We start from the raw sequence: 27,335 nt of genomic DNA, 5'->3' as shown, positions 1-27,335 counted from the left end.
TTAATATAAAAGACTCACATGCAAATTTACCAAAGTGCAAGTTATATATCAAACGTAACAAGTACGAACAAATGTTTCGTTAATTTACTGCAACATTTTATTTTTCAGTCTGAAATATGAATATCTTCATTCTGATTTACTGATACTACAAAATGGTTTCAGTATTAACACCAAAATAGATCATAAGTAATATAATCGCAGAGTGTGTGATTCTAATTAATTATTATTCAATTAATATGTTTCATAAATATTCGAAATAATTACATTACAATCTCAATTTTGTAAATGATTTTTTAATTCATTTAATTCATTTAACTTTTGTCTGAATAGATGTGTATGAAGAATCAAATCAAAAAAGGGAAAAATATAAAAATAAGATATGTACTTTTAATTTAATTTTAACAAAACATGCGCGTGCTATCCATCTTAGTTCCATCTCAGCTTTGAGCACCTAGGAGAAGGAATCTAAGGATCATGTGCCATTCTCCACCACTATTAGCCGTTTAATAAGATTTTCAGACCAACAGATTTTTAAATGATTTCATTCTACACAAATGTCTATGCTTTATTCTGGACTCCACTCGAGCTTAGCGGCATTTGGTATCACTCAACTTTCGCTCCCAAAGTATCTTGCGGGATAATCTAGCAGTAAAATACGGGTATGCTCCAGAAAAACTTGTGATTTTCTTCTCATTTAAAGGCAGCTTTAAACTATCAGAATGTACTTTAATAACTAAGTAAAATATTAATACTTGGAAAATTTTTCTATTTCTGTTAAGTTAAAATAAATAATACAAGGTTTAAAGAATCAATAGTTTGTTTGAAATAGACATTTTGTTAAAAAAATATGAAAGTATGTTGATTATCCGAATCTATTCTTGTGTTTGCAGCTGCGGCAATCTAAACTGTACTCTATAATCAAAATACAGTCCATACCATTAAACTCCTTTACAATTAATCATTAGGGATGATGAGCTGAACCAGTGAGAGAAAATAACCCAATTTTAATTATAATATATGGAAACAATAAAAATTCCAATATGTGTATTTCAATGGAAAATACGGGATTTGACTGGGTAGGTAGTATAAATACGGTTCCAATTGGAAACGTAGGAAGTTATGATGGCTTATTATTACTGTGTAAAAAAACAAAAATACCTTTCAAATAATTACTTATTACATTTATTTAAATGAATTGAAAATAAAACATGGCTAAATAATTTAATTGAGCATTTGGGGAAAATTCGAATGCACATTAATCTGCAACATGTTTAAGCTTATCTATTCAGTTCCTTAATATTTACTTAATTTTAGCAGTCTTTTCCTACAACGAAATTATAAAGCGGTGTAAATTAAATGCATCAGTGTTTACAAGATAAAAAATGTTCTATTAAGTGATGCATAAATGCAACGAAAACTGGAATTTAAAAAGATGAATGTGCTATATTGAGTAAAATTATATTTTAAGGTTTTTATTGTAACCAATTATTCGATATAAATAATTTATTTTTAAGTACTTAATTTCTTTTCGCTTTTGTTACTTATAAATAAATTGTTGAACCCTACCGGTAGATTCTGTGGTCATTGTTTGTAGCTTGTTTGCTTATGTATTTGACTTCGTACAACACGGAGAAAGGTTGGATATTTATGATTATCATCTGCGCTCGCAGTAAGGGTGTGTTAATATGAGCACGTAGTACTCTTATTAACATACCTAAATAGTGAATAGTGATGTAAGTAAATAGTTTTGCAAGAGCTTACTTGAGGTTTATTGCAGGCTAATAAAGCTAGAACACTTGACATACTTTCCTTTGGAATATATTAATTCAAATTGGAATGGTATTGGATAGAAGTAATATTATTACCACTAATGTCCCAGGAAATTTCTACCATCTACAAATTTTCGTGAAATGCTGCAGTAAGAAAATAAGAATAATAATATTATTTAAATTACTTAGAAATAATAATAAGGCGCAAATTTTAATAAATTACAAGAAGGCTAATGTTTTTACCACGTTAACCTTTTTAAGAAAGAGCATATAAATTTATTATAGTAGCTAGCATATTTGTTCGGTTATACGAAAAAAATTTAATTTTTAGAAAATCGCTCTTTCTGTTCTAATACATCGAGTCCTTTTTATGAGGAAGCTAACCCTTTAATGCTTCTGGGCATCAAATGACGGATTAAAATGTCATTTTGTATTTTTCAAATCGTTGACATTAATAGGCTGACAGCTTACTGACATAATAAATGGTGCAAAATTCAGTATATTCAAGAGGACATATAAAATTACTAAGGTTTCACACTTTGTAACATATATCCTTGTAGAAAAGAAAAGGTTTTAGCCTGCATGTAATTTTAACGGGGTATTTAATTTAGAAATTAAATTACTATTGAATTCCTTGAAGGAAAAATTGGCAATTCTAAGGCTTATTTACAAGAAAATTTAGCAATTCATATGTACTAATTCAGAAGGCCAACAGCAAAAATCAGCGTTATATTTACAAAAATATTGTATTTTTATAAATTTTATAAATTTTTGTAAATATAACGCTGATTTTTGTTGTTGGCCTTCTGAATTAGTATTTATTCGGCGTGTTATTGTGTCTTAATTCATATGTAGTCAACTACGCAAAGTAAATGAGCATATTATCCGGAACATTGCCTTAAAATTATTGAGCTAGGTTATTGCAATTTTAGAAATTTTCTAAAATCTTAATTTAAGTTAACAGTTTTTCACTTACGTCTATATTTCTGTAATTGCTAAAATTGCTAAAATGTTTTGCTTCATTGTGTTGTTCTCTAACTTGAACGAAATACTAAAATAAAATTAAAATATTTTGCATGCTTCTACTATGCACATTATTACAAAATTCGGATAATTTAGAATTCAAGAATCATTGCACATTGCTTCCTCAACTAAAACTGCATTAAAATTCAAAATTATTTTTAGTCTCAAGTATAAACTTCTAGGGTACGAACTAGAATAACTACTTCTAAGATACATCCTACAAGTTTATGAGTTTCTAGGCTGTAGCTAATTTAAACTAAAGTAAAAGAACACAAATAATTCTCTCAGTAGTACAATTCCTTCTTATGGTAACAATTCGGATGTGCATAGAAAATAGCAGGCGCTGATTAAACCATTTCAGTTATGATCTTCTAGGCACCAACAAGCTGAAGCAAAAATAAATCAGGAAATACTACCCTATTCTAGTCAGCCTTGCTCGAAATTCGTTCATTTCGTGCTTGATGTATTTTACTTCAATATTCCGCATGTTAAAACCAGGATTGGATTGGAATGAAGAATAAAATAAAGAAGAAACATAAAGAACTACTAATTTTTTAGCTCTTATTTAAAATTTCATTTGTTAACTTTATAAGGTATTTCTCCCACTTTCCTAGCGTGCCTTCGTGGTTCTGCACGCTGGGCCGGTATTTCATAGGTCCGTGATTCGATTCCCGGCGAAGGCGCTGCTAATTTTTCATCTTGCCTGCTTCCAAAACTCTTAATTTCTCTACAGTGGCGTCCGAACTAAAAAAAGGTGTTGGATGATGATTCTTCTCACCCAGGATTTGGCGATTGAGTTCCCTAAAAACCCCAGTCGGCCTTTGAAAAAAGGGGGAATATATAAGGTATATCTTCCGCCTTCTTAGCGAGCCTTCGTGGTGTAGTGGTCTGCACGCTGGGCCGGTAATCCAGAGGTCCGTGGTTCGATTCCCGGCGAAGGCGTTGCTAATTTTTCATCTCTCCGGCTTTTCCAAACAATCCTAATGTCTCTACAACTTATCTTCAACCAAATCGCCTAATTTCGAGAATATCAATATTAAGGTAAATTATCATCAGCGCAAAGGTAAAGAACTTGCAACAACAACTGAATGTTTATTCGAGCAATATGTTTAATTCGAGATTTAAAACACCTTCTTTTTCAAATTAAAGAAAAGATCTATAAAGTAAAAACTGGAAATTTTCTAGCTATTCTCAAATAGTTACGTTAATATCCTTCAATCAACTATCTAAACTAGTTCAAACAGCTGTCCGAAAACCGTTAACAATTTACAATTCTGACATCTTAATGAACCAAAAATTTGAAAGTATCTTTATTCTCGCGACAGTAACTCTAATTTCAAATTCCGCTTATCAAAATATACTCAATTCATGGTCAACCAGCGCGGGAACAAAAGCGACGAACATTCGCTAGAGCAGAAATTAATCTCACAAGGCTTTCAGTATAAGCAGCATTTAATAAACCGCAACGTTTAAATTTACTGTTGCGTAACTGAGATTTGAATAAAGGTTCTGACCTGAACACATTATTATGATTTAAATAAAGGATAATAGCGAAGTGTAAAATCTAAACATGTTAAACTAAGACATTATTTTGCTCAGTCATTAGGATATTTTAAAGTAAGAGATGTGAAAAATGTGCAATGTCCTCGCCGGGACTCGAACATGGACCTCTCGAATACGCGCCGAGTGTGCTACCATTACACCACGAAGGCATGCTGGAAAGATGGAGAGAATACCTAATACGTTATTAAACTAAATGTTAAATTAAAACCTTAGTATGCATATAAGTCCTTTGAAAGAGCAAAACCATCTCAATCCACTATACAAAAGCCACTTAGAAAACATCTTATGTGTTTCAGCCTTTTTTGCCATCCGTCAGTCCCAGTGATGAATTTTCTGAGATAAACGAAAACATTTTGGAAATAAAATGTTTTACACTAGTGCATAACACAATGTAACAAAAATGTCTGTATCTTAAAACTTATATAGTCTTACATCTTAAAACTTCGATGAGCAAAGGTTTAACCGTTGCAACTATTATTTTTCAAAGATCTCTTGAATTTATTATTTTACAACTACATTCATTTGTCACAATGAGCATTAATCTTGCAAGAATGTTTATCTGATAAGTGATTTTATAGGTTCTGATCTGTCCAAAACATAACTTATATGAATCATCTATTATCTGGAGAATAATGCCTTCAGTGTTTTGATAACATAACAGAAAAACGCCACAAGCGAAAGGAAACTTGTCAGTTACCTCGTACAAATGTCACATTCAATGAGGGTGTTATTTGTAAACGGCACAACGAAAATGGTGTTTTTCTTATATTTCGTTTAAGGATATATAGCTGGAGGTTATGAAGCATGTTAGGTGCTGAAATACCTGGAAAAGATTTCTGATGTTTTGGCAAAATGTGACATTTCAGGAGACTGTGATTTAATTTCCTGAAATACGGCAATTTCGTCAATCGTTTAGTTAGATGGGAAATCTTTGTTTTTGTAGGCTCTATAATGTTAGAAAATACTTGAAATAAAAGTTCGAAAGATGTGTTCCAATTAACAGTTTTAAAATGGAAAAAACATTTAACTTTTATTTATGTCTTATCAATTCGAAAGTCCATAATAATGATGTAGTTGGATTTGATCCAAAATCAAATAGTCTCCAAGTGCTTCTAGAAACAGTATGGCGAGACTTTTTTTTTTTTTTTTTTTTTTTTTTTGTGTGTGTGTGTGTCAGTAGCAAGTTCTTTTGCCAAAATCAATTACAATGAGATATAAATTCAACGAGTAATAACTATATTATGATAATTTTATCCAGAATAAATCCAAACTGCTATAAAATATTATATTAAATAATAAACAGAACTTGTCTTTCGCTTCGCAGTGTAAGATTTAGAATGATGAAAATGAACTGAAATCGATAAGCGGAAATATATTCTGTGTATTTAAAATAAAATAGGGAGGGGCGTAAGTGAATTAACTGATTAAAATTTTCTGTGAACAAAAGAAAGAATCATTGGAATTCAGAAGTAGTAAGATACTGAGAAAGCAAACAAGATCACTAGACTTCATAGCTGATAGGATGATCTTTAAAGACCTTTCCTATAACGAAAACGTGCAAATGTTTATCATCACAATGCGTCCGTGAAGGATAGTTTAAACCATTTGAACTCTAGCCTCTCAGTAGAAAGATTTAAAGTGAGTTCATCTTGCACAATTTTATTATTTTGCGAAGAATAATGATTTTGGAAATGAAGTGAGTCTGATTTAGAGATCATTTAGAAAAATAAACTCATCCGCGTCAGCATATGAAAAATATAGCAAAATAATTTTTATTGCAAGATATTTAACTATTAGTATTTGTGAAAAGTGATTTAACCTTAGAGGAGGTAAATGACTAAAGAAGAAAGGAAAGTATTATAGAGTTTACATTATAGAGATATTCAAGTAGATATTTTATAGTTCAAATACTTCTGGAGACTGAAGGCAAAATTTAATGAATAAATATTTCGTAAAAATCTTTATATATGAAATTCGATTAAATATTTCATATCCAAAGCAGTTAAAAAATTAGAAACAGTAAGTCGAAATTGTATGTCAATTTATTATTGCCATATTGTCTCGCAACATGCTCTGAGTCTTGTAAAAATTTGCTGATAACCTAAGCACGAATATCTTAAGCCTTCAATAACCAAATAAGTTCACAGAATACGCTGTCCCGAATTTTGCCGAATATGCAGTTAAAAATACTTTTTAAATCTTTCAAAAACTGTGTAAAGAGAGTTATATGGAGAATTTTTATCCTGCTTACGAAATCTGGAAGTGGTTTATCAAAATGCTCTAACAAGACCTTTGCTGGTGAAATATGTGACGGCAACTAGCAATTCCGCCAGTGAGATCTAAAAAATGCTGAAAAGTACGTTCTATGCAATAAATTAAGGTAAAATGAGTTTATTGTTTGAAGTACAAGAATTATGTAAATAAAATACTGATGGAAAACGATTAGTAATGCTACTGAATATAAAATCTAAACAAATGTGAGACAGATGTGTGTAAATAAACATTTTTTTAAGGAATATTCGAGTAAGTAACAATACTTTCTTGAGGAAATATGAGTTCACCCAAATAAGGAAGGAATTGATAATTGCTTTAAATTTTCAGGTTATCCCTCCTATGCACAATGTTAAACTGAAAAATATCGGAGATAATTCTCAGCACCTTTGTTTGCGATATCTTCAGTTTTTAAATATTCTGTGTAAAAGCAAAAGCCTGTGCTTAGGGAGACGCATAGGATGACATGCCTCAGATTGCAGTTTTTATTCTTTTCTTCCTGAAAATATGTGAGGACCCAGGAGAATTTTAATTTGATAAAAGTACTGTATGCGAAGTTGCACATTTTGAGCCCACAGTTTTCCCAAATATAAATTTTATTCAACGTGATGCCGAAATATTTTAACATCTCCGCTCTTGGGATAAACTATAAATATCAATAGACACCTGCTTGCTTGGTATTTAACGCTTGTTTTTACAAAAATAATAATAATAAATTTGGATTTCTTAGGCTTATTTTTGTTTTTCAACGGCAACGCTATTTATGTTTCTTAATTTTCTTTTAACCTCATAATTGCCTGATTAAATTGAATAGATTTTGCTATCGCAACAGTATCATCCATATCAATATATATACAGTTATGCTAGTATTTTCAATTTGGGAAACTGTGAACAAGTATCAGATACAATACTGATTTGAAGTCCAAATAATTATTCGCTTTATCTTACACTGAATTTGCTCTTATCGAAAAAGAGTTTTATGAGTAAGATAATTTAGCCAGATTTTTTATCTGATCTATTTAAATATTAACCTGTCATGCCAAATGCGGACAAATCTCGGTCAAAGACATTGTCGAATGCGGATAAATGAGTTTTGATTCTTGCCTGTGGTATTACATAAAATTTAGGATTTTTCCTCTTTCTTAATTTTATACGCTAAAATAAGAAGCTTATTATGGGGTAATCTTAAACCGTTTTTGGAAAGGGAGAGCCTTTTTTTTATTTTATACTGGTTTGCTTATTTTGCACATAATATGCTGAAAGAGGAGTGCTCAGTTTGGTAATATTCCTCAAACTGCTAGCGGCTATTCGTCCACTCAGCAAATTTAAAATCTTAATGGAACTGTAAACCTTTATATGAAAAAGTTCATCAGTGTTACAGTGCAAAACGAATTTATCCAAATTTATAGTGATGCGAAACACAAAATTTTATTTTCTTCAATCTTTACTTAAAGCATTTTTCCTTAAAATTCAAAGAATAAACAACAGAAATCTGTTTGAATCTGAAAGCGAGTTTAATCGAAACTCAAAAACTGCGATCTTTTTCTCTCTCTTCCCATTTTCTTTCCCCTTTTTTTATTCATGGCAGATGGGAGAGAGGGAGTTTCTATAACTGGATAACAGCGAGGCTTAGAAACGAGAAACTAATACACCGACTTCGTACTTCATCATCCTTTCACGTATTATCCTCTCTGGAGATGAAAGAGAAAGCATTATATGCGGGCAACATTATTTTAATAATGCACATTTTTTTTCAAACTAGTGACGGATTGGCATTCTGGAATGTGAACCCTCTTTTTTGCGAAGCAATTACTGAAGAAAGAGTAAATATAATTTTTTTATGAAGAGAAATAATCTTTAGCCATTGTCTTTTTAAGTAAATACCACAAAGACATTTTATGGGTCTCTTTTTAAATAAATTTTCAAATAATTCATGTGAAAACAATTGGTTTAATGCATTTGCTTACAAATAGAGCATTTCATTTATAAATGTAAATATTGTTCGGATTTACTTCTGTTTTACAACAGTAAATGCCCTTCTACACATTACTATAATAACATAACCAAAACTGATAGCTATTAAGTTTTTAATCTTATTTTGCAATTTCACGATGAAAATACATTAAGACTGTATTATCAATTTAAAACGTCGAAACTTGGATGAAAATTTCGATTTTAAAATGTTATTTTTTTGGTAAAGAAAACATTTTCCTTATTAGTTTTCAAAATCAATTTCACTGTGCAGGATTTTCAAAAACTCAGGTCCTAAATGCGGTTGAAAAATTGAATTGCATAGATTTTTGATAAGTATATGAATGACACTCCAGGAGTATTGTCTTAAATGCGATGTTTTCATATCGACGTACACTACTTTCAAGGGAAAGTGACAGGTTATTAAATATAATGTATGAAAGGAACTATGAAATTATGCTTCCAATCGAATCTTCTACCACCATGAACTAAGATAACTGCTATGAGGATAATTATCATAAGTACGCTTTAAAAGCAAAATAAAAATACGTACTGAAATTCCAGTTCATCGAATGAATTACTGTGATGTATTTAGAAATCATGTAATTCCGTTCTTTTATAGCCCAGTTGGTGACTTGACAAAAAAGCAAATAAATAAATAAATAAATAAATAAAAGAAAATAAAAGATAAAGAAAAGGCGGAGGAAGAAAACCTAAGCCAGGTCCTTCTGGTTTTCGCTGTTTGAGAATGAATGAATTGGTTTTCTCTTCTGCTCATATCTAAGGTCCTTTTGAAATTTCCTCTTGAAAGTCCTCTTTAAAGGCATGTCTCTTGGGGCACATTAATCATCCGACCACCCAAATGTTTACCATTTATAACTAACCAGCGTTTTCTGGCGATATTCTTACAAAGCAGATGGTTAGCCAATGCAGTTAGCTTTTAATACGCCAGACTAGAACTCTATGTCGTTCTGTAATACGCAGTATTTGTGAATGTTAATTGAATGTTTATCTATAGAATTCTAAACCACAAAAATTCAGTTTTAAAGTTTCTAAGCTTTATTAGAAAAATAACTAGTCCTTTCGCATCGAGCTCATTCTTTATATTATATACCAGTGGTGTCCAAAGTGCGGCTCGCGAACCTGATATGGCTCTCGCAGGCAATTTGTGCGGCTCGTGCATATAAAATATATGTATGAAATATGGTAAACTAAAACTATTCAGTGACCAAAAAGAAGTAATTAATTAGTTTAGACTCTTTCTACAAAGTTATCAGGGATTTTTTTTCTATTTAAAACCTCCACTACTTCTATAATGATGTAAATATTGCTACGAAATCTACAGGCGCGCTGAGATAGCTTCCCCGCAAAGCAGTTTTAGGGTTGCTATAAAATGGCAAGGGAAGGCAGGGTTGCCACATTTGGCGGCAAAATTGGCGATATGCCATGGACGGATGGAGAACTTTCTGGAACGAATTCTTACCGGTTTAGCCCAGAATGTTCTCGAACACAAGCCGAAAGCTATATAAACCCTGCTGGTCCGCAGTCAGTCAGTGTGCTTCATCGAGAGGGCGGTGAGTGTGCCTCGTCTAGTTAGTATCGAGTTGGTGTCTCGTCTAGCGAGTCAATCTCTGCAGAGTCGATCGAGTTGACAGCCGGGCAGCGAGTGCCGAGTGGGTCGTCTAGTGCAACGAAAGAGTCTCCTAGTGTATCGCGGTTAGTGCATCGTCGAGAGAGCGTGTTGAGCTCCTAGAACGACTGAACCGAAGAGTCGGGAGCTGTGCTCTGTGTGTTGTCGAGTGCATCGTGAGTTGTAGCGTGAAGAGTGTCGAGAGTACACGGAGTTCCGAGAACGACCAAGTAGAGTCTGGAGCTGTACTCTAGTGCTCTGCAGTGAAGCTGTCTCCACCGTGATAACCTGATAACCTGGAGTCTGTGTCGCTGATCGTGTCAGCGTGTTTATAGTAGTTCATCGACGACTATAAAAACGTATTTTGGAGCTGTCCTGACAATATTGACTAATAAAGTGTGCTTCGATATTTCATCAAGTGTCGCCGTTATTCACTCCAAATCTACGAATCCCGTACGAACGTGGAGGAAGAAAATAACATAACAACTGGTGTCAGAAAAGAAAAACGTAACAGTATGAACTTGTGGATTTTAGAAAATCTAGATGCGGCTCTCGAACATTCCTGAATTCAAACGTGCTGCTCTTACTGGCATGAAGTTTGGCCAACCCTGTTATATACGGTATTTGAATTGTGTTTGAAGTTTTATTTGGTGATGTTGAGCATTTGGACGTAGTACAAAACTTGGTTCCTCACCAAAGAAGCATACTTGCTCCAAAAGGAACATAAAGTTTAATGGGTGTTGTCCTTGAGATTTACAAAGCAGATGAACAGGATGTGTCAGCCTATGATATGTGATAAAAGACAAAATGAAGAAGATGGATAACAGGTCATTAGCATTTGACATGTATGTGGGCAGGTACTTGACTGCAACATTTTCATATGATGCTTTATATAAATTCCGGGACGCTTTGCTAGATTTCCAACAAAAAGTTAAATATAATAGGCTGTATTTGCTTAAATAAAAATCCCAAACGTTACATCAAAGTGCGAGGTTTCTCAGAATAAGATACATAGTTTTATTAAAAAAGAGTTTCAACAATCATTTTATAATCATAAGACTTTTATGTGGTCTTCATAATGCAGAGAAATCAAACCTAAATTGCTCGTATTAAATACTATATATTAAAGCTCGTATAATATTAAAGCCTTGTACACTTTTAATTGCAAAATTCAGGAAGATAATGCAGAAAGAATTTACTGATTTAAACATCTTCTAGTGCCTCTCACAAAAATATTTATTCAGACTTTTATCAAATTCACGGGGAAACTGCGAAACAAATTTGCATATTTGTCGACTAATAAAGTAAAAAACTCTCGCTGTTAACTTTATAGCTAGTCCCATGAAATAATTAAATTTTAATAGCGCGGTAAATTTTGCACATAAATTAATGGAACTTTTCATGTTTAAATTATTAAAGCATAAATTAAAGTAACTTAATCGCTTGAATTTATACTCCCCTGGGATCATACGCAAAATTACTGTTTCGATTCATGAAATTCTCCTGTGTCCAGTACCCAAACTGTTTTTCGTGACATTACCTGCTTGAGGAAATTTGTAATTAAAAGTAGGTGCCTAGGATCGATATTTGACAAAATGAAGTCTGTAGGAAATTTGCTATAATCTAGTGTCGACCAGAAAGTTTAAGAGCAATACTGAACATATTTTGCTTTAAACAAATAATAAAATTACGAAATTTTTATTCTGTTAATTGTGGCATACATTGGGGATATAATGTTAATATTAAATTTAAGTCTTTCGAGTAAAATAAATTTAGTTTAAAAAAAGACTGTAAATTATAAGTTTTAATGGTAACGAATAAATATTACCGAATGCGAAAAATGATGTTTATCTATCGTCATTTTGTATATGAATTGTGATAATTAATATTGCTTTTAAAATACGAATCGAAAAGAAAATCCGCTCGTGTAAAAACGTTCCACTTTTTGATATATCATGTATACAGCATTTTTGAGTTCTTAATTTATTTTTAGTTTTGAAATAAATGAAACAAGCAGTCTTTAAATATTAATGATTTTCTTATTTTCGTCTGAAAGAAATTTCTATTTAACTATAATTTTTTTTTCAGTTTAAATAAGATATATGCATTTTTTATTCGTTAACTCCATTCTAGTTTACACGCAATTTTTGGTAGTCAGAAATCATTTTCCTGCAAATCAACAAAACAAAATTACGACTAACATCTTATTTGTTTTACAATGAAAGAGAATTCAAAGAAAGGCTTATTCTGTCAAAATAATAGATGTTTTCTTTCCTTATCTCTTAGATGGTGCTATCCACTGTGAGTCTTACAGAAGCCTTACTGCTAGTTTATTTAGGTTACAAAGTGAGTAAAAATTCTTTTCTATTAAAACCTTTCTTTATTAGATAAGGTGCTGTTTGACATTAATAGTTTTTGTTCATATTTTTTTATAAAAAAGATAAACATACAATAAAGACAATGTATTGTTATTCTTATTTGCAAATCATATTTTCTTTCATTTGCAGTTTCAAATTTTATGTCATTTAATAATTTGCAATACTATGCATTATATTGATTATATTAATCAATAACGGGGATGTAAAAATAATTTGGATTAACTTGTAAGTTAAAAGGGATTAAAAAATTTACTTATAGCTATATGACATAAAATTTTATACTGAAGGCCAAATAAAACTGAAGTTTATGTGGTACTTAATTAGTGTACATAAGAAAACTACATAAATTCAGCTATTTGTTTTTGAATAGTAGTTAGCGACGCTAACTGCAGTACAGAAGGGCCCGGATTCGTATCCCGGAAAAGGTATGGATGTCGGTAAATGTATAGTGTCTCTGTGGCATGGGGATACTTTGGGTATGTGACAACCCGAAAGTCCTCTCGAGAGTTTGGTGGTAGGGGAAGAGGGGTGAGTGACTGAGAGACCCTCGAACCCGCTCCCTCCCAGTATGCTCTCCTTCAAAATTGGCGGCGGAACTGAGAAATGTCTTACTGTCACTTATATGGTGCTCAAGGATATTGCCAACGACAGGTGTCATCTTGCACTGCTTGCCACGATGAATTACGTGGGCTTCTTCTGATATTACTGTCATCAAGTGAGATGATAAGTCACGACAACAAAAACAACAAACTGTTTATGTGTTTTAAAATGGCTTCGAAAAAAGCTTTCAAAGGTGACTCAAGTTCGAATTTTGATAATAAAATTATTAGCAAGTAAAAATTTGCATTAATATTCATAGAAAGTATAATTAATCTTTAACTTAGTTGAAAAATTAAGCTATTAAAAGTTTATTGCTCTTCCGTCAGGCATTTCGGAAACTTTAAAGTATGAATGAGAATCCATTATTTCTCATTACAGTCAGATTTCGCAATATTCTTAATTTTGTTGGTGTAAGCATAATTAGCTGTCCAGCGGTATAATGGTTAGTGACACTGACTGCCGTACGGATGGGCCCTATCCCGAATGCCACGTACGTATTCCCCGTGCGTCGTCTTTTCAGGCGAATTTCTATTCAATGCAGAGCATCATGATGGACGCATTCCTGTGTGGAAGCACTGAACAAAATAAATGTTGACGGTTTGCATTCGTCTACGTATAACTCGAGCCCAACATCTGGCGTGCTGTTATGAGGTGCCGATGGATACACATCTTGTTTACATAGCCGGGTAATGTGGACAGCTTCCTTTACATTTATGACGTGTGTTAAGGTCTCTGATTATGCTCTATCTTCAAGGCCTTCGTGATGCCATCTTTCAGCGAGATTACCGATGCACAAACCATTTTTTTTTCGAGCCGTTCTGACCTTCCTCGATATACACAGTGTTCGACTGTTAACCTGGCCAGCACTTTTCCAAATGTCTCACCCATTGAGAACATCTGGTGAATTGCCGAGGTACTGGCCATACTGGCACGTCAGCCACTATGATTGATGAAGTCTCGCATAGTATTGAAGCCGCATGGAATGAAGTACTCATATCTAAGCTTAGTTCGATTTGATGCACAATTACGCTGCCAGAGGTGGCAACTCTGTGCACTTAATTCAGTTAGCTGTGTTCCACAAACGACTAAATTTAATCATGTCTTCCTCCCATTATACGGTGTATGTACAATAAATAAAATTCTGTGATTTGTTTTCCTTTCTGGTGTAGAAATTTAAATGGTCAGCAGGGTATTTTCACTAGTAAAGCAGTCTACTTATCAGAATTTAGAGTAATTTTTATATATCTAACACTCTATTTATTTATTGAGTCCACACAATGTTGAGTTAATTAGTGGGGAAAGTCTCTTTACTCTTTAAATGGCTAAATTGGCGATATCTCGCCAAGCTGGCGGTGGTTTTGGCGACGATTATTGTCACCAAAGTTGGCCCCAAATCGCTAAAAGTCGTCAAATTTGCAACCGTTCCGTACATTTCGGTCCAGTCCCTTTATAACTGTAATTATATGTGGACGTGGTGCTATACCGATTAACCTTTTGGTAAAGGGACAGACAGTGCCCACGTCCTCCGTTGCTTATCGCTTGCTTATAACTGTAATTAGTATTGTAATTGAATAACTGTAATTGATCACTATATGTATAATTGAAACAGTATTAGGCCGTTAGTTGTAACTTTAACCTATACGCCTTCCAGTAATTTCGAAAAATGGAAGGCACTGGAAACTCCTCTTTGGCTGGTATAAAACTATCTAAGACCGGAGAGAGCATGAGTTCTCTCTTTTTCAGTTCGGAGTAGACTTCGGAGTACTGAAAGGTCTCCTTGCGAGCTTCGTTTGTTAGATGCACTTTGCATTGCATTGTGTTTAACGTTCTAAGTAATTTAAAGTAGTAACTACTGATTGTGCTCATTTATACTGAGAAAAGCTGTAGGAGTATTTCTAAAGAAAGTTCCAGAATTGTACAGTGTTTCTTTTGGGAAAATAAACTTTATAAATCTATGATCGGTTCTGTGTGCATTTAATCCATTAAAAAACCGTACACATGCAACAATATTTATTTTTTATCTGAGTATAAGTTTGGCCATACAAGACATTTTTGTTAGTTACACTTTGCAATTCAAACATATTTACAGCTAAGTATGAAATTTTCCAACGGACATTTATTTCAAATTCTAACGTGCTTACTTAATTATTAAGCAACTGACTTTAATTTAAAATAAAATAAACAGATTAAGAAAACGTTTTAAGTTTTCAAAGTGGGCCAAACTTTAGAATCTAGTATCTCTCTTATTTATTAAATTTACTTCTACGCATACATAAAAATATGTGTTTGTATGTAAATAATTATAAACTTCGTTATTATTTAATATAGCTTGACAGTTGTTGGCCTTTCGATTGTGATAAAATTCATAAACTTGGGTAGAAATTACTGGAAATTATTTTCATCACAGATTAGAAACGCTCATCGCTCAAACGAATTATTTTCTTATTAATTTTGAGCTGTGAAAACGGCTGTTCACATGTAAATGTATTCCTTTACAAAGCGATTATTCTTATTACAAAAATTCTTCATTGAGTTTACATATTTTTTTTACAAGATTATCTTTATTTTTAGATATTTAATAAGATTTATAGTATGCTTTAAACTACTTAGCTGTGTTTTTCTGTTTGATCTGTTACAGATTTTTTGGTACGTTATTCTAATTCATTTTTCACTGTAATGAAAGTAATGTAAACTTGAACATCAGGTAACTGAATTCTTGAAACCTTTGAAACACTATAATTTAAAACAAATACATAATTTAAATAAATATATTCGCGGGCAGCATCAAATTGCTTCACGAGCGCAAGTTTGAGATCGCTGTATTTAAAAGACGAAATCTTTTCACCAGTCTGTTTTTATACGCCCAATCAATTTCTCCACCCCACCCAACCCAACCGCGTAACAAAATTTCGATGATCTTCTTTTACTGAACAGTTGATTTCGTAAACAGCCAAATTTGCTGTCCAACTTTCTTTCATCTGTACGATCGATATCGTAAATCGCAAAGTTTGACTTCCGATTTCCTTAGCTAAAAAAATATGCTCTTCAGCATAATCAGACTCATCAGACTGTAAACTGTTTCCCCTAGTCGGAGATTTCTGTATTCGTATATCTGTCAGAAGCTCATTCGATAATATTCTACTACTTCATTTACATTTTTTGTTAAATGATTTTATTTCTGAAAAATGTTTAAAATAAAAATAAAAATATATAAAAATTGTTGTAAAATATCCTTTGCATATAAATCCAGAAACTGCTAAAACTGGTTTTCAAGCTGATTAAAGCCCATCAAACCAGTCTTCAAGATTTGATACAAAGAAAATTGGCTTTTGCTTAAAGCGTTTTGCATGTCTGAAACATACATCTCGATTATGAAAACGTCAGAATGGAGAAAAGGATTACAAATAATGCTTTTCTTGAAAATAATTCCTTTCTAAGGAACCCTTTGAAACAGTTTCAACACCCTTCTTTACTAAAAGTAAGTCTTTCTTAAGCTGCTTAGACTATATGTTCTGTGTAAGTCGGCGTTTCTAAAAGCGTATATTTTTCTTTTGCTATTGTCATACCATTTGCAGGCTGAAAAATAGAGAACATATGCCTCTGAAAGGTATTAAATTCCTTTTTGTTAGATAAAGAATAAAAAGTATTTTTCGGATTTGAGTATTTTGAAGACAAAAAATAGCCATTGTACTGGGATTTAGCCATTATAAAAACAGAAGCATTTTAATCAAAATAAATTTATGAAAGCTAATTACATTTCTAAACCATTCGTTCCTACGCAAATGACGGAAGTTACAACGACGCAAGCTGAGATTGTGGCTTCTGTACACGAACTGTTAAAATAGGAAGCATCAACATAGGCAATTAAGTTTCACCAGTAAATAGATAAATAAGGACAATGTTTATTTATTTTTATAAGATTCTATATTCAAAATAATTAAAATTTACGACAATGGCATATATTATTATACATAGATTTCTAAAATTCACAGTAGGCACAACTTACGTCATACTTGCAAAGTTAATATTTTATTGCGATGGAAGAAAATTTCTGGTTAGAAAAAGGTGTCCTTGTTTTTACTGAGAAGATTATTTTTCATTTCATTTTAGTTGCGCTCGCTGCTTATCAACGTCGTCATGGTTGTCCCAGTTTTTATAAAATTTAAACCTTTGCAATTTAATAAAATTCAAATATTTGTTCAAGTTTGAAAATTTTTCCATTTAGAGTTGGATTTATAACCTTCTCCAAGAACGGTTTGACTCTGAAGTTCTGAAAATTATCAAGCATGAGTTCCTAATTGTTCTGATACGAATTTACAAATTCTGCAACATGCTCAATCCCGCCTTCATTTTTTTTCTCATATCAGAGCTTACCGAAAAAGAAATAGAAAAGGCTTTCTATTGTAATGCCTAAAAAATTCACTATCTCTGTGATAAAAAAAGACATAGATTCCCCCCAAACAACTTTAATTATTTTCTGCTTAAATCCTTACTGCTAAAATTATTTTATACCCCTGAATTCTGTAATTGTGTCTCTATGAAAGATAGTGAGTCCTTCTAAAATTCCTGCTCTACCAACCAGTGTTATCTTTTAAGGCTGCTTCCAAACTAGGAAAGGAGGACTGAAAGTAAAACCTTTGTTTTGTTGACTTTTTAATTCATTCGTGGACGCAGACAGGAATTATACGAAAAAAAAGAGAAGCGTCTGGTGTCGTCTGAAAATGATGTTAAAAAATAATGTTATATGAACATTAAATTATAATTTAAATAGGAAACGTTAAGTCTAGGAATTAAAAGTACAGTTTCCAAGTCAGATAAATATTCCGTTGAGTGCGACATCAAAACATATACTTGCAATCTCTTGGTGTGAACGTAGGTAAAAGAGAAACAACAAAAACGATTTGATATGTAAAAAAAGGTACAGCGAAATCAGTGAAGTTAAAGTCTAAAATTAAAAATCTGATGAGTAATCCTGAGAAGTATATCTTACTCTCAATTCTGTAAACGTCGAGGAACTCCTACAGAATTTGGCCGTAACATCAGTGTGTGGGTATGCCATTTTTCGCTCTGAAATTATAGGTTGATAGAAGAGTAAAACAACAAGGTGAAACCAAGCAACTTATTAATATTCATTCCTTTCGTGATTCCTATTTTTTCGCTTTTCTGACAATTCAAATTATTACCTATTTATTGATTTCGGATTCATCAGTAACCAAATAGTGAAAGAAAATCTTTCACGAAATTTGGAGCTTTTATTTCAAGTATGACTTATTTTTTAAACATTTCAAGTATGACTCACATCGATCCAATTTACTACACAGAAATCTTGTCAAGCATTTTAGAGAAATCATCATTGTTTTTTGTCATTGTTTCACCGTCATTAGCTTTCATCACGCCATTTTATCGTTACTTTTTTAATTATTTGCCTTGAATATTGAAAAACGATAAACACTTCTTAGATTTTAACTTAAATGGACTCTTTGCCTGATAAAATTGAGCTTCATATATTTTTATCAGTAAAATATACATATTTATGAAATAATATTTCTGATATAATTTTAGGCCTTTGACACCCATCATTATAAATCGTTATGATGGGATAAATCGTTATGATGGATAATATCATTATGAAGTATATCGGTTAAGTTCATTGTCTTTATGTACTTAAGTGGGCTCGTTTTATATGGAAGAGTCAAAACCAATGTGACCGTACCGTTATAGGAATATTATACGAAAGAAGTGCCTTTACATAAACCTCGGTAGAATTTCTACTCATGGTCTCATTTATCTGAACCATCAATAATTTAAAATAATTTAACTATCAACTGTGTCAAAGAAGATCACGGCTAAATTCTGAAAATTTTATTGAGCGAAATTCTTGGAAATCTTGCATTTCTTCTTTCTTTATTACAATGGTTCACCAGCGGCCGAGCGGATAAGATAGCTGCAGAAGCCTTAAGTAACTCTCCTAAGGAATATAGTTATAAAGTATCATAATTCCGCTTTATACTTCTAATAAAATAGCACTTTAAATGAAATCCTTCTCTAAAATTTTCGTGGAAGGTACGCAATGATCTTCAAGATTGCACTTCTAATACTCATGGCTCTCAAGAATTTGTGCTTTCTACCAGTCGCTCCATATCCAACATTTAGCTTTGATTTCTATAACAATTTACAAAACACAAAGGTGTTTCCCGAACTCAATAACCTTGTACAAATCAAATTTTAGATCGTTAGGATTTCTCTCTGTTCTTTAACTTAACTGTTTTTCCTTTGCCATTCTTCCATTTTAATTTCATTTATTTAATCCGTCATATTTTTTGCTTGTGGCAGGAAAATCATGTTTACTGATAGTATTATTCCTGATTGTGGCGCCTAAATGCAAAAGAACTGTGCTCTCTAATCAAAGACAGATAACTAAAATTAATACTCATCAGTTGTTTATAAAAGGTGAAGAACAAAGGTATTTACAGCAGATTAGAAGACGGGGAAAATCAAGAATTATTATTTATTGGGGTAATCAAATTTTTCTGTGCATTTTTTCTGAAACATATAATTTGGTTTAAAGAAGAGTATATAATAATTAGTAAGCCAATTCTTATTTAATTAGAAAACGTCAGTAGAGTCACTTATCTAAACGAACATTCCCGGAAAATTCATTTGATGTTAAAATTTGTTGTTATTATTATAAGCATTTTGAATAATATATTGCAGTTAAACCTCTTTGCAGTTCTTTGCTGAAGACCGTTTGCCTTGCAAAATATTCGGTAAACCGAAATTATTTTTCTTGCGTACGCGATTTATCCATGCCGTTGATTTGGATTAGTTCCAGATATAAAGAAATTCTTAAGATACCACTGCTTGTTTCCAGGTTTGAGTTCTTGATGTTTGTAATGGACATAAATCCCTTTGTGATCTCTTTTTCTTTCCACTAAGAAACTTCTATCTTGGATTTATTTCATTGTCTCTAGAAGGGCTTACAATTCTGCGAGGAGCTCATCTTGGTGCTCTTGTAGCAGCCCTTCTGTGTGTTGCTCATCCAGTTTCAATGCTGTGAGTGCAATCTCTTTCCTCATGGTGTCATTCTCTAGTTGCACAATCTAGGCGTAGAAATGAAATAGACTTACTTCTGCAAGCTCTTTGAGTGATTTAGGATCTTCCTTGCAGATAGTCTGATGAATGCCACGGCATCAAATTTATGTCCGATGAAATTTAATTTACCTTCTGAGGAAAGCTCGTTCATTCAGTTAATACCACCTCGGGGTTTGTCAGCTGAATCTGAAATATTTAGTTCAGGATTGAATACTAGATCTTTAGAAACTTGTGCTTAAACTCCTTTTTCCCTCACAAGTGTTAGGAATGACCTGAAACAATATCAATTAAACTCTAGCTAAATGTGTTTGAGATCAGATACAAGACTTCCATTAACCAAGTTTGGGTTTCCAAGTTTTGTGATATTTATTTATAAGACACGTAATTTTGATTTAATACTCAGGGATTCTCTAAGTGATGGACTACCATCAGCTGCAGAACTCCATTTACATTACCTACTAAGAAAGGTATTATTGTAACATTTATAACCTTTAGCCCAGTAAAATGATTTGTTCTTCTTGCTACGTAGTACATTTCTCTATCTTTTCCAGAAAAGGTCAATATCGTTTGCTATGCGGAACATTTTCCGCATGTTGCGCGGGTACATTACGAGGGACGTTTATTACGCGAAACAGGATTGTATTGTTTTTGTGCCTCTGATTTAGTTAAGGATACTTGTGCCTCGGATCTTCAGTAACCTGTACTGAAGATCCGAGTAACTTGTGATCTTCAGTAAGTTTGTTGTACGATAATCCCGAATTCTCATGTGCTATTCAATCCCATTTATGAGGAGCAATCTGGACTCTAATGTAATGATGACTGTGTTTTTATTTGAAATAATCATTTTTAACTATGCAGGCATGTGATGAAAACCTATCTTGGCTGCTCTCAGTTTAGATAATCGATCTTCTATATATGAATTAAAATAATCTACATGTTTTAATAAAATAAGCAATAATTATATATATGAGTATTTGTGTATTAAATCTGATATTTCTTTCATATAATATGTTTTATTTTGCAGGGCAACTTATGGCATCATGTTTTATCTTACAACTTCATCCTAGAGCTAGTTAATAACGTACCTTTTATAGCTACTGTAAGTATACAGATTATTATCTAGCATGTTGTCACGTCTAATAAAATTTGCGTTAAGCTATGTTAAAAATATATAAAACTAATTTTACCTAATAAAACTAAAGTATGATTTATGAAGTAATATTAAATCATTTATTCAGCAAATTATATTTCATATTATCTGTATTTCAATCTCATGTATTGTTTCTATTTAGTTTAGCCAGAATATGAGTTATAATGTTCTGGAAATAAAATATTTATCTTTAATATAATTCAGTAAGATCGTGTATCCTAATATTTAAATCGTCTTCATCTGAGAAATTGCAAACTGATGCTACCTTGGATATCTGAACGACTTGATATTAAAGTATGGACTTAGAATTTGACTTCAGCTTCTGTAGTACGGTGCTATTGTTAAGCCTTCTTTTATAATTTAGTAAATTTAATTTCTAGTAAGAGCAAGTCAAATACATTCACATTACACAAAATAAACTACAAATACAAAACATTCACATTTATTTTTGTGATACATCTTAAACAACGTGTACAACAAATTTAAAACTACGAATGTGCATTGTCATATTTAAAAATGAATAATTTTTCTTATATTGAAGACGAACAATAAAACGATAAAGGGAAACACGACGCAATTATCACTTTGAATTTCTTAACTGTATTTTACAATTAATTTGCTTTACAACGGCTCTTTATGGCAAAAGTTTTACAATTTATCCCAAAATATAAATATTCGCATATGTCGTACAGTCCTATTTTCATTATATTAGAATATTTAGACGTTATTTAAATCAGCACGACAAAGCTTTATGCAACACAAAAGAGTATATTATGTTCACAGATCTTCCTCAGGTGGACTGGAGCACCGAAGATTAATCTAGCGAAGTTAATTAAGAATCCCCTGTAATTTCAAACAACGCTGCTAATAATTAAGACACAGTAACATGCCGAAAAAACATGATTCAGAAGTCAATTTTGTGAATTAACGCTGATTTTTGTTGTTTGACTTCTGAACGCTGTTAATGTTTATAAACAGGGTATATCTCTAAAAGACGTAGGTTTGGCATGCTTATAAAATAAATAATTTTTAAATACGAGAATTCTCGTACGTTTCCTGCTAAGAAATGTTAACGCACATTCAGAACAACATTTAAACATGTTATGAACTATTGGAAGTGACGGAAACGTACAGCCGCTCATATTCTCTTCTTTGGATATTATCAAAGAAATGACGTACTAGCTGCTCCCACTCTATTACAAGAATTGTAAAGAACTCTAGTTATACAACTCTTTTGCAGCAATGAAAAGCAACTAGAGTCCTTTTGTTACAAAACTAACTATCGCTTGGATATATGTTAAGGCCTTCAGTATTAGCCAAACTTGATCCGATACATCACCAAGCACTTCGGATATGCACTGGTGCCTTTAGAACTTCTCCAGTGGAAAGCTTATATGTGGAAAGTAACGAGACCTCCCTGCGGTTAAGACGTGAAAACCTTTGTTTTAAGCATTATTTCAAAGTCTTATCACAAACCGAAAATTCTACGCGATCAAAATTGCTTAATGACCAATACTCCCGTTTGTATCAGGCACGACCATCATGTGTCCCATCTTTCGGCTTGCAGATGAGTGCTTTGGTGGAGGAGTATAATTTGTCTAATATAGATATACAGGTGGAGGATTTTTTTTTTTTTTTTTTTTTTTTTTGGAATTCCTCTCCGGGAGGATTGGAGAATCCATTCTCTGGATACTTTTCGACACTGGAGTAAATCGAAAACTAACGAAATCATCTACAAGCAGATTTTTTTTTGAACATAGAAACAAATATAGGAAATATATCCCTCTATATACAGACGGATCAAAATCCCAGGATCATGTTGGTGCCGCTTTCGTCACAGAGAAAACAATAGTAGGGGTTCGATTACATACAGTTTGCTGTGTGCTTACTTCTGAGCTTACTGCAATTCATCTGGCTTTGACTTACCTTTCAAAACAAAAGTACATAAAGTTTATTATCTACACAGATTCCACGAGTGCCTTAATGTCATTGGAAAATCAAGCTCAATGTATTCACCCAGTTGGAACCAGAATCCTGAAGTTGAATCATTCTTTAAAAATTCGGGGATACCAGATTCTTTATTCGTGGATCCCTGGACACGTTGCCATTAAGGGGAATGAATTGGCAGATATTGCAGCTAAAACTGCAACTACAATATACAATCTTCAGATTCCACTAGCAGACATCAAAGGGTTTGTCAAAAGCAAAATTCTCAGCAAATGGCAGAAGCAATGGGATGACAAAGTATATAACAAGCTGAGAAATGTAAAACCCACCATTGGATACTGGCCATGTATGGCTAATTAGAAGGGAGGATGTCCTCTTGACTCGACTGAGAATTGGCCATTGTCGCCTGACCCATGAGTATCTTCTGAAGGGAGAAGAGAATCCCAGCTGCCCAAACTGCAATGCAGATCTGACAGTCCATCACATCTTGGTGGAATGCCAGAGTTTTAATTATTTTCGCCAAAAACATTTCAATTGTTCAAAACTGGACATGGGAAATTTAATTGGAAAAACACATCATCGTAATTTGTTTCTGTTTTTAAAAGATATTGGCTTTTATAATAGACTTTAACCTGTTTTTTTAAAGATATCAGCTTTTATCATAGATTGTAATCTGTCTCTTTTTACCTAAGCTGGAAGTTTTACAAATGACTAATAGCATTGTTACCATTTGTCTGGCGCAGATAGCCAAATTACAATAATCCAATCCAATCCAATCCGATATATGTTAATTTATAACAGTTTTGCAACCGTGTAAAATATTCTTCTTCTTTTTTAAATATCTATGTGCGAATGATGTGATTGTATTTCAAAGCTTTAAGATAAGTGATTTAAATAAAATTATGCAATGTTTTTATAATGCTTCTTTTAATGGATAAATGTATTTTATGAACTTAATAAATAAATTATTATTATTTAGCATCTTCGTTTACAAAGTACACGACAATTTACAATTTTGCTCTAGTAAATCTAAAAAATAACTTTTTTCTTAAGTGTTTGTTAAGAATACTTAAAAAGAAACGTAGCGTTTGCTGAATTATATATATATATAATTATATATATATAATTATACATATGTAAAATATAACATATATTTCTTTCAAATAATAAATTAATAATAGCCCTTTAAATTTCGTCTTCCTTCTAAAAATAATAACAATTCTGGACTCTTCATGCAAGATAATGTTGGAGGCTCTCATTTTATGAATGCATGTAAATTTTTTATATTATTATATTTTTTATTATGGAATGTATTAGTGCAGTTCGCAAAGGCCAGTTACCTTATGCAAGGAACGGAGGCCTTTTCAAGTAACTGCCTAGGCACCCTGGGCCACCAGTGCATAGAACACACTGGTTAGCTCAAGAGGACAGCCCTATTGATGGATATGTTTGTTTAGAAGTATTGCAAGGCTTCCAGTTTGGTAAAATCAGGAATTGCAAATGAAAGATAATAACGGTGAAACCATATTTTCTGAAGCTTACTCCTATTATTATATGCTGTTAAATTATAATTTATCAGTATGAAAATTAATATCATAAATATTTATAAGTAATCATTAAGTAAAAGTTTATTTTGTGATATTCTGCGATAACAAGAACCTTCCCTGAAGAATTATGATTATGTGAACTCTCAAACAAAAAGACTTTTGGACTGAAATGTTGAAAAATTCAATAGGACTCTAAAAATTAAGAATTTATTTTAAAAAAAATTGATATTTATAAATAATACTTTACAGCATCAAAATTTTATTATTTATTTATATTTCTTTTTTAAATTTGCTAGTGCTTTAACTCTTTGTCTTTAAAAAGGCTTCTCTGTCGCTACGCCTTTTTCTTTTTGAAGGGGGGAATATGTAAGATAAAAATATATGAATCAGAATTATAATATAACTATAAACATTAATTCTTCCTCTCTATTCTAAAATCGTAATAACTTATCTGCATTGCGTCATTCAAATTAATCATGCGATCTTACTTAACCCATAATGCAGATCCCTCTCGACCAATCACCAAATTGCAAACCGAAACTTTTCTCTTCGCGTGCCTCCATCTTGCATAACTACGCACTTCAGCTTTTGCCCTCTACTCTGCTAAGATGTAATTTCGCTGGCTTGCTTTCTATCTCAACAATATCAAAAATGTAAATCTTCTGTGGAAAGGCACGACTAGAGTGCCAAGTGATTGTGGCCACAAATATCAATTGGAAATAAAAATGGAATTAAAATCGCTTCTACTGCCAAGTTTTATTTACGAAGTCAACACATTAGCTTACGACGCAATCAGATTACTTCCTCTTCAATATAGGATAACTACGCATCTACAGTGTTCTGTCTTTTCCATTTCCTTTGTGCTTTTAATATGACATATATATACATGTGTGTGTGTAAGATATAAGAAACACGATGGCTTTGCTCTGCGCGAACAGGGAACCTCTAATTAACTTTCCGCAATTTTAGGATCTTGCCCCTTTTCTTTCGAGTACTTTCGAGAATCTTCGATGATTATATAACAACCTCAAATTAACCAATCATAGCTTAGAGTACTCTCTCCATGTACTTCGTATAAATACCGCTAGGAAATAAACTGCGTCACTCTTTTCCTGGCTTTCACATTGCTAACATCTCTTCGCTTTGCCTTCCCCGTCGAAAGTGCCTGCGTCTTAAATTTACGAATCAATGTAAATAGCAATTTATTGAATTTCATTATTGATTGGATAAACAACTATGGAGATGATTTTATATGAGTAAAAATAAAGACTGGAAATTCTTCAAGTTCATGTTTTATTACCTTCATCTGTAAGTCTTCACTCTCAGCCGCGACGAATGCAAACCAATTTCTCTTATATGTTCCCGGAAATATTACGATTTAATTAAAAGTCGACAGCGGCGAAGCTTCTCTCCGATGTATGTGTACAGGCTGTTTTTCAAGTGATTAGTGGTGTTGTGCGAATGCTTATGTTTTTGGATATCAATAAAAGTGACTGCGACTGCAAGAAAATGCTGTGTATAGCTAATGAACGAAAGAGTGACGCAGTTTATTTCCGAGCGGTATTTATACAAAGTACATGGAGAGAGTACTCTAAGCTGTGATTGGTTAATTTGGGGTTGTTGTATAATAATCGAAGTTTCTCGAAAGGACTGGTTTAGGGGGAAGATCCTAAAATTGCGGAAAGTTAATTAGAGGTTGCCGGTTCGCGCAGAGCAAAGTCATCGTATTTTTTATATTTTACATCTTGTAAGAAAATTAAAGAATATGTAAAAGATTAAATTAGCAATGCAAATTTCCCTTCTCAATTCTAAAAATAGTAACCTCTCTCTGCACTGCGTCATTTCTAGATTAATCCATGTCATATGACTCTTACATAACTCTGGTGATGTAAATGGAACTAAAACTCAAGCAGCCAATAGCAATTTTACAACAATATTAACTATTCAATCAAAATGCATTGAGAACCAAAACTAACTAAGTCTGAATTAAGATTTCACCCTGTGCGTAACACATTTGCTTTCAACGCTTTGGCCTAGCTGGACTGCTGTCTGTCTGCTGCTTCCTTCATGCAGCAAAGTTATTAGAAAATATAAATTTCTTGGAATAGACACAATTAATGTGCAGACTTTAATGTGGCCGCAACATGTTCGCTGAAATAAAAAAATGAAGATTTAATCTGCCTTCGCATCCAATTTCCTATTCATTATGGATCAACAATTCTACGCCATCAAAATTTCTGCTGGTCATTCACTTCTAAGTTGTTTTTATTACACACGCATATATGTATATATACACTACATATTCTTTGTTTATGTACTATAAGTGCTAACGAAAAATGAAACGTTGTCTTGATCGGGTTAAGGCCCACCAGCGGCCGAGCGGTAAAGTCGCTG

At 32.6% G+C, this 27,335-nt stretch overlaps 1 protein-coding gene across 4 annotated transcripts in view; it reads left to right on the top strand.

Annotated features, from left to right (window-relative positions):
- LOC118189638 (potassium channel subfamily T member 1-like) overlaps positions 1–27,335 on the top strand; it is a 567,007-nt gene that overhangs the window by 296,759 nt on the left and 242,913 nt on the right. For all 4 annotated transcript variants that reach the window (XM_085820454.1, XM_085820457.1, XM_085820455.1 and 1 more), the window contains 2 exons: positions 12,514–12,573; positions 21,322–21,396. In XM_085820454.1, coding sequence (XP_085676580.1) covers positions 12,514–12,573; positions 21,322–21,396 — 135 coding nt within the window. The remainder of the gene's footprint in view (positions 1–12,513; positions 12,574–21,321; positions 21,397–27,335) is intronic.

This window comes from Stegodyphus dumicola, chromosome 7, assembly GCF_044657685.1.
Source record: "Stegodyphus dumicola isolate Sdum_Otavi_A_Nest chromosome 7, ASM4465768v1".
Lineage (NCBI taxonomy): Eukaryota > Metazoa > Arthropoda > Arachnida > Araneae > Eresidae > Stegodyphus > Stegodyphus dumicola.
Note: the sequence above shows the minus strand (reverse complement) of the source record. Positions and strands in the feature narration are given on the sequence as shown.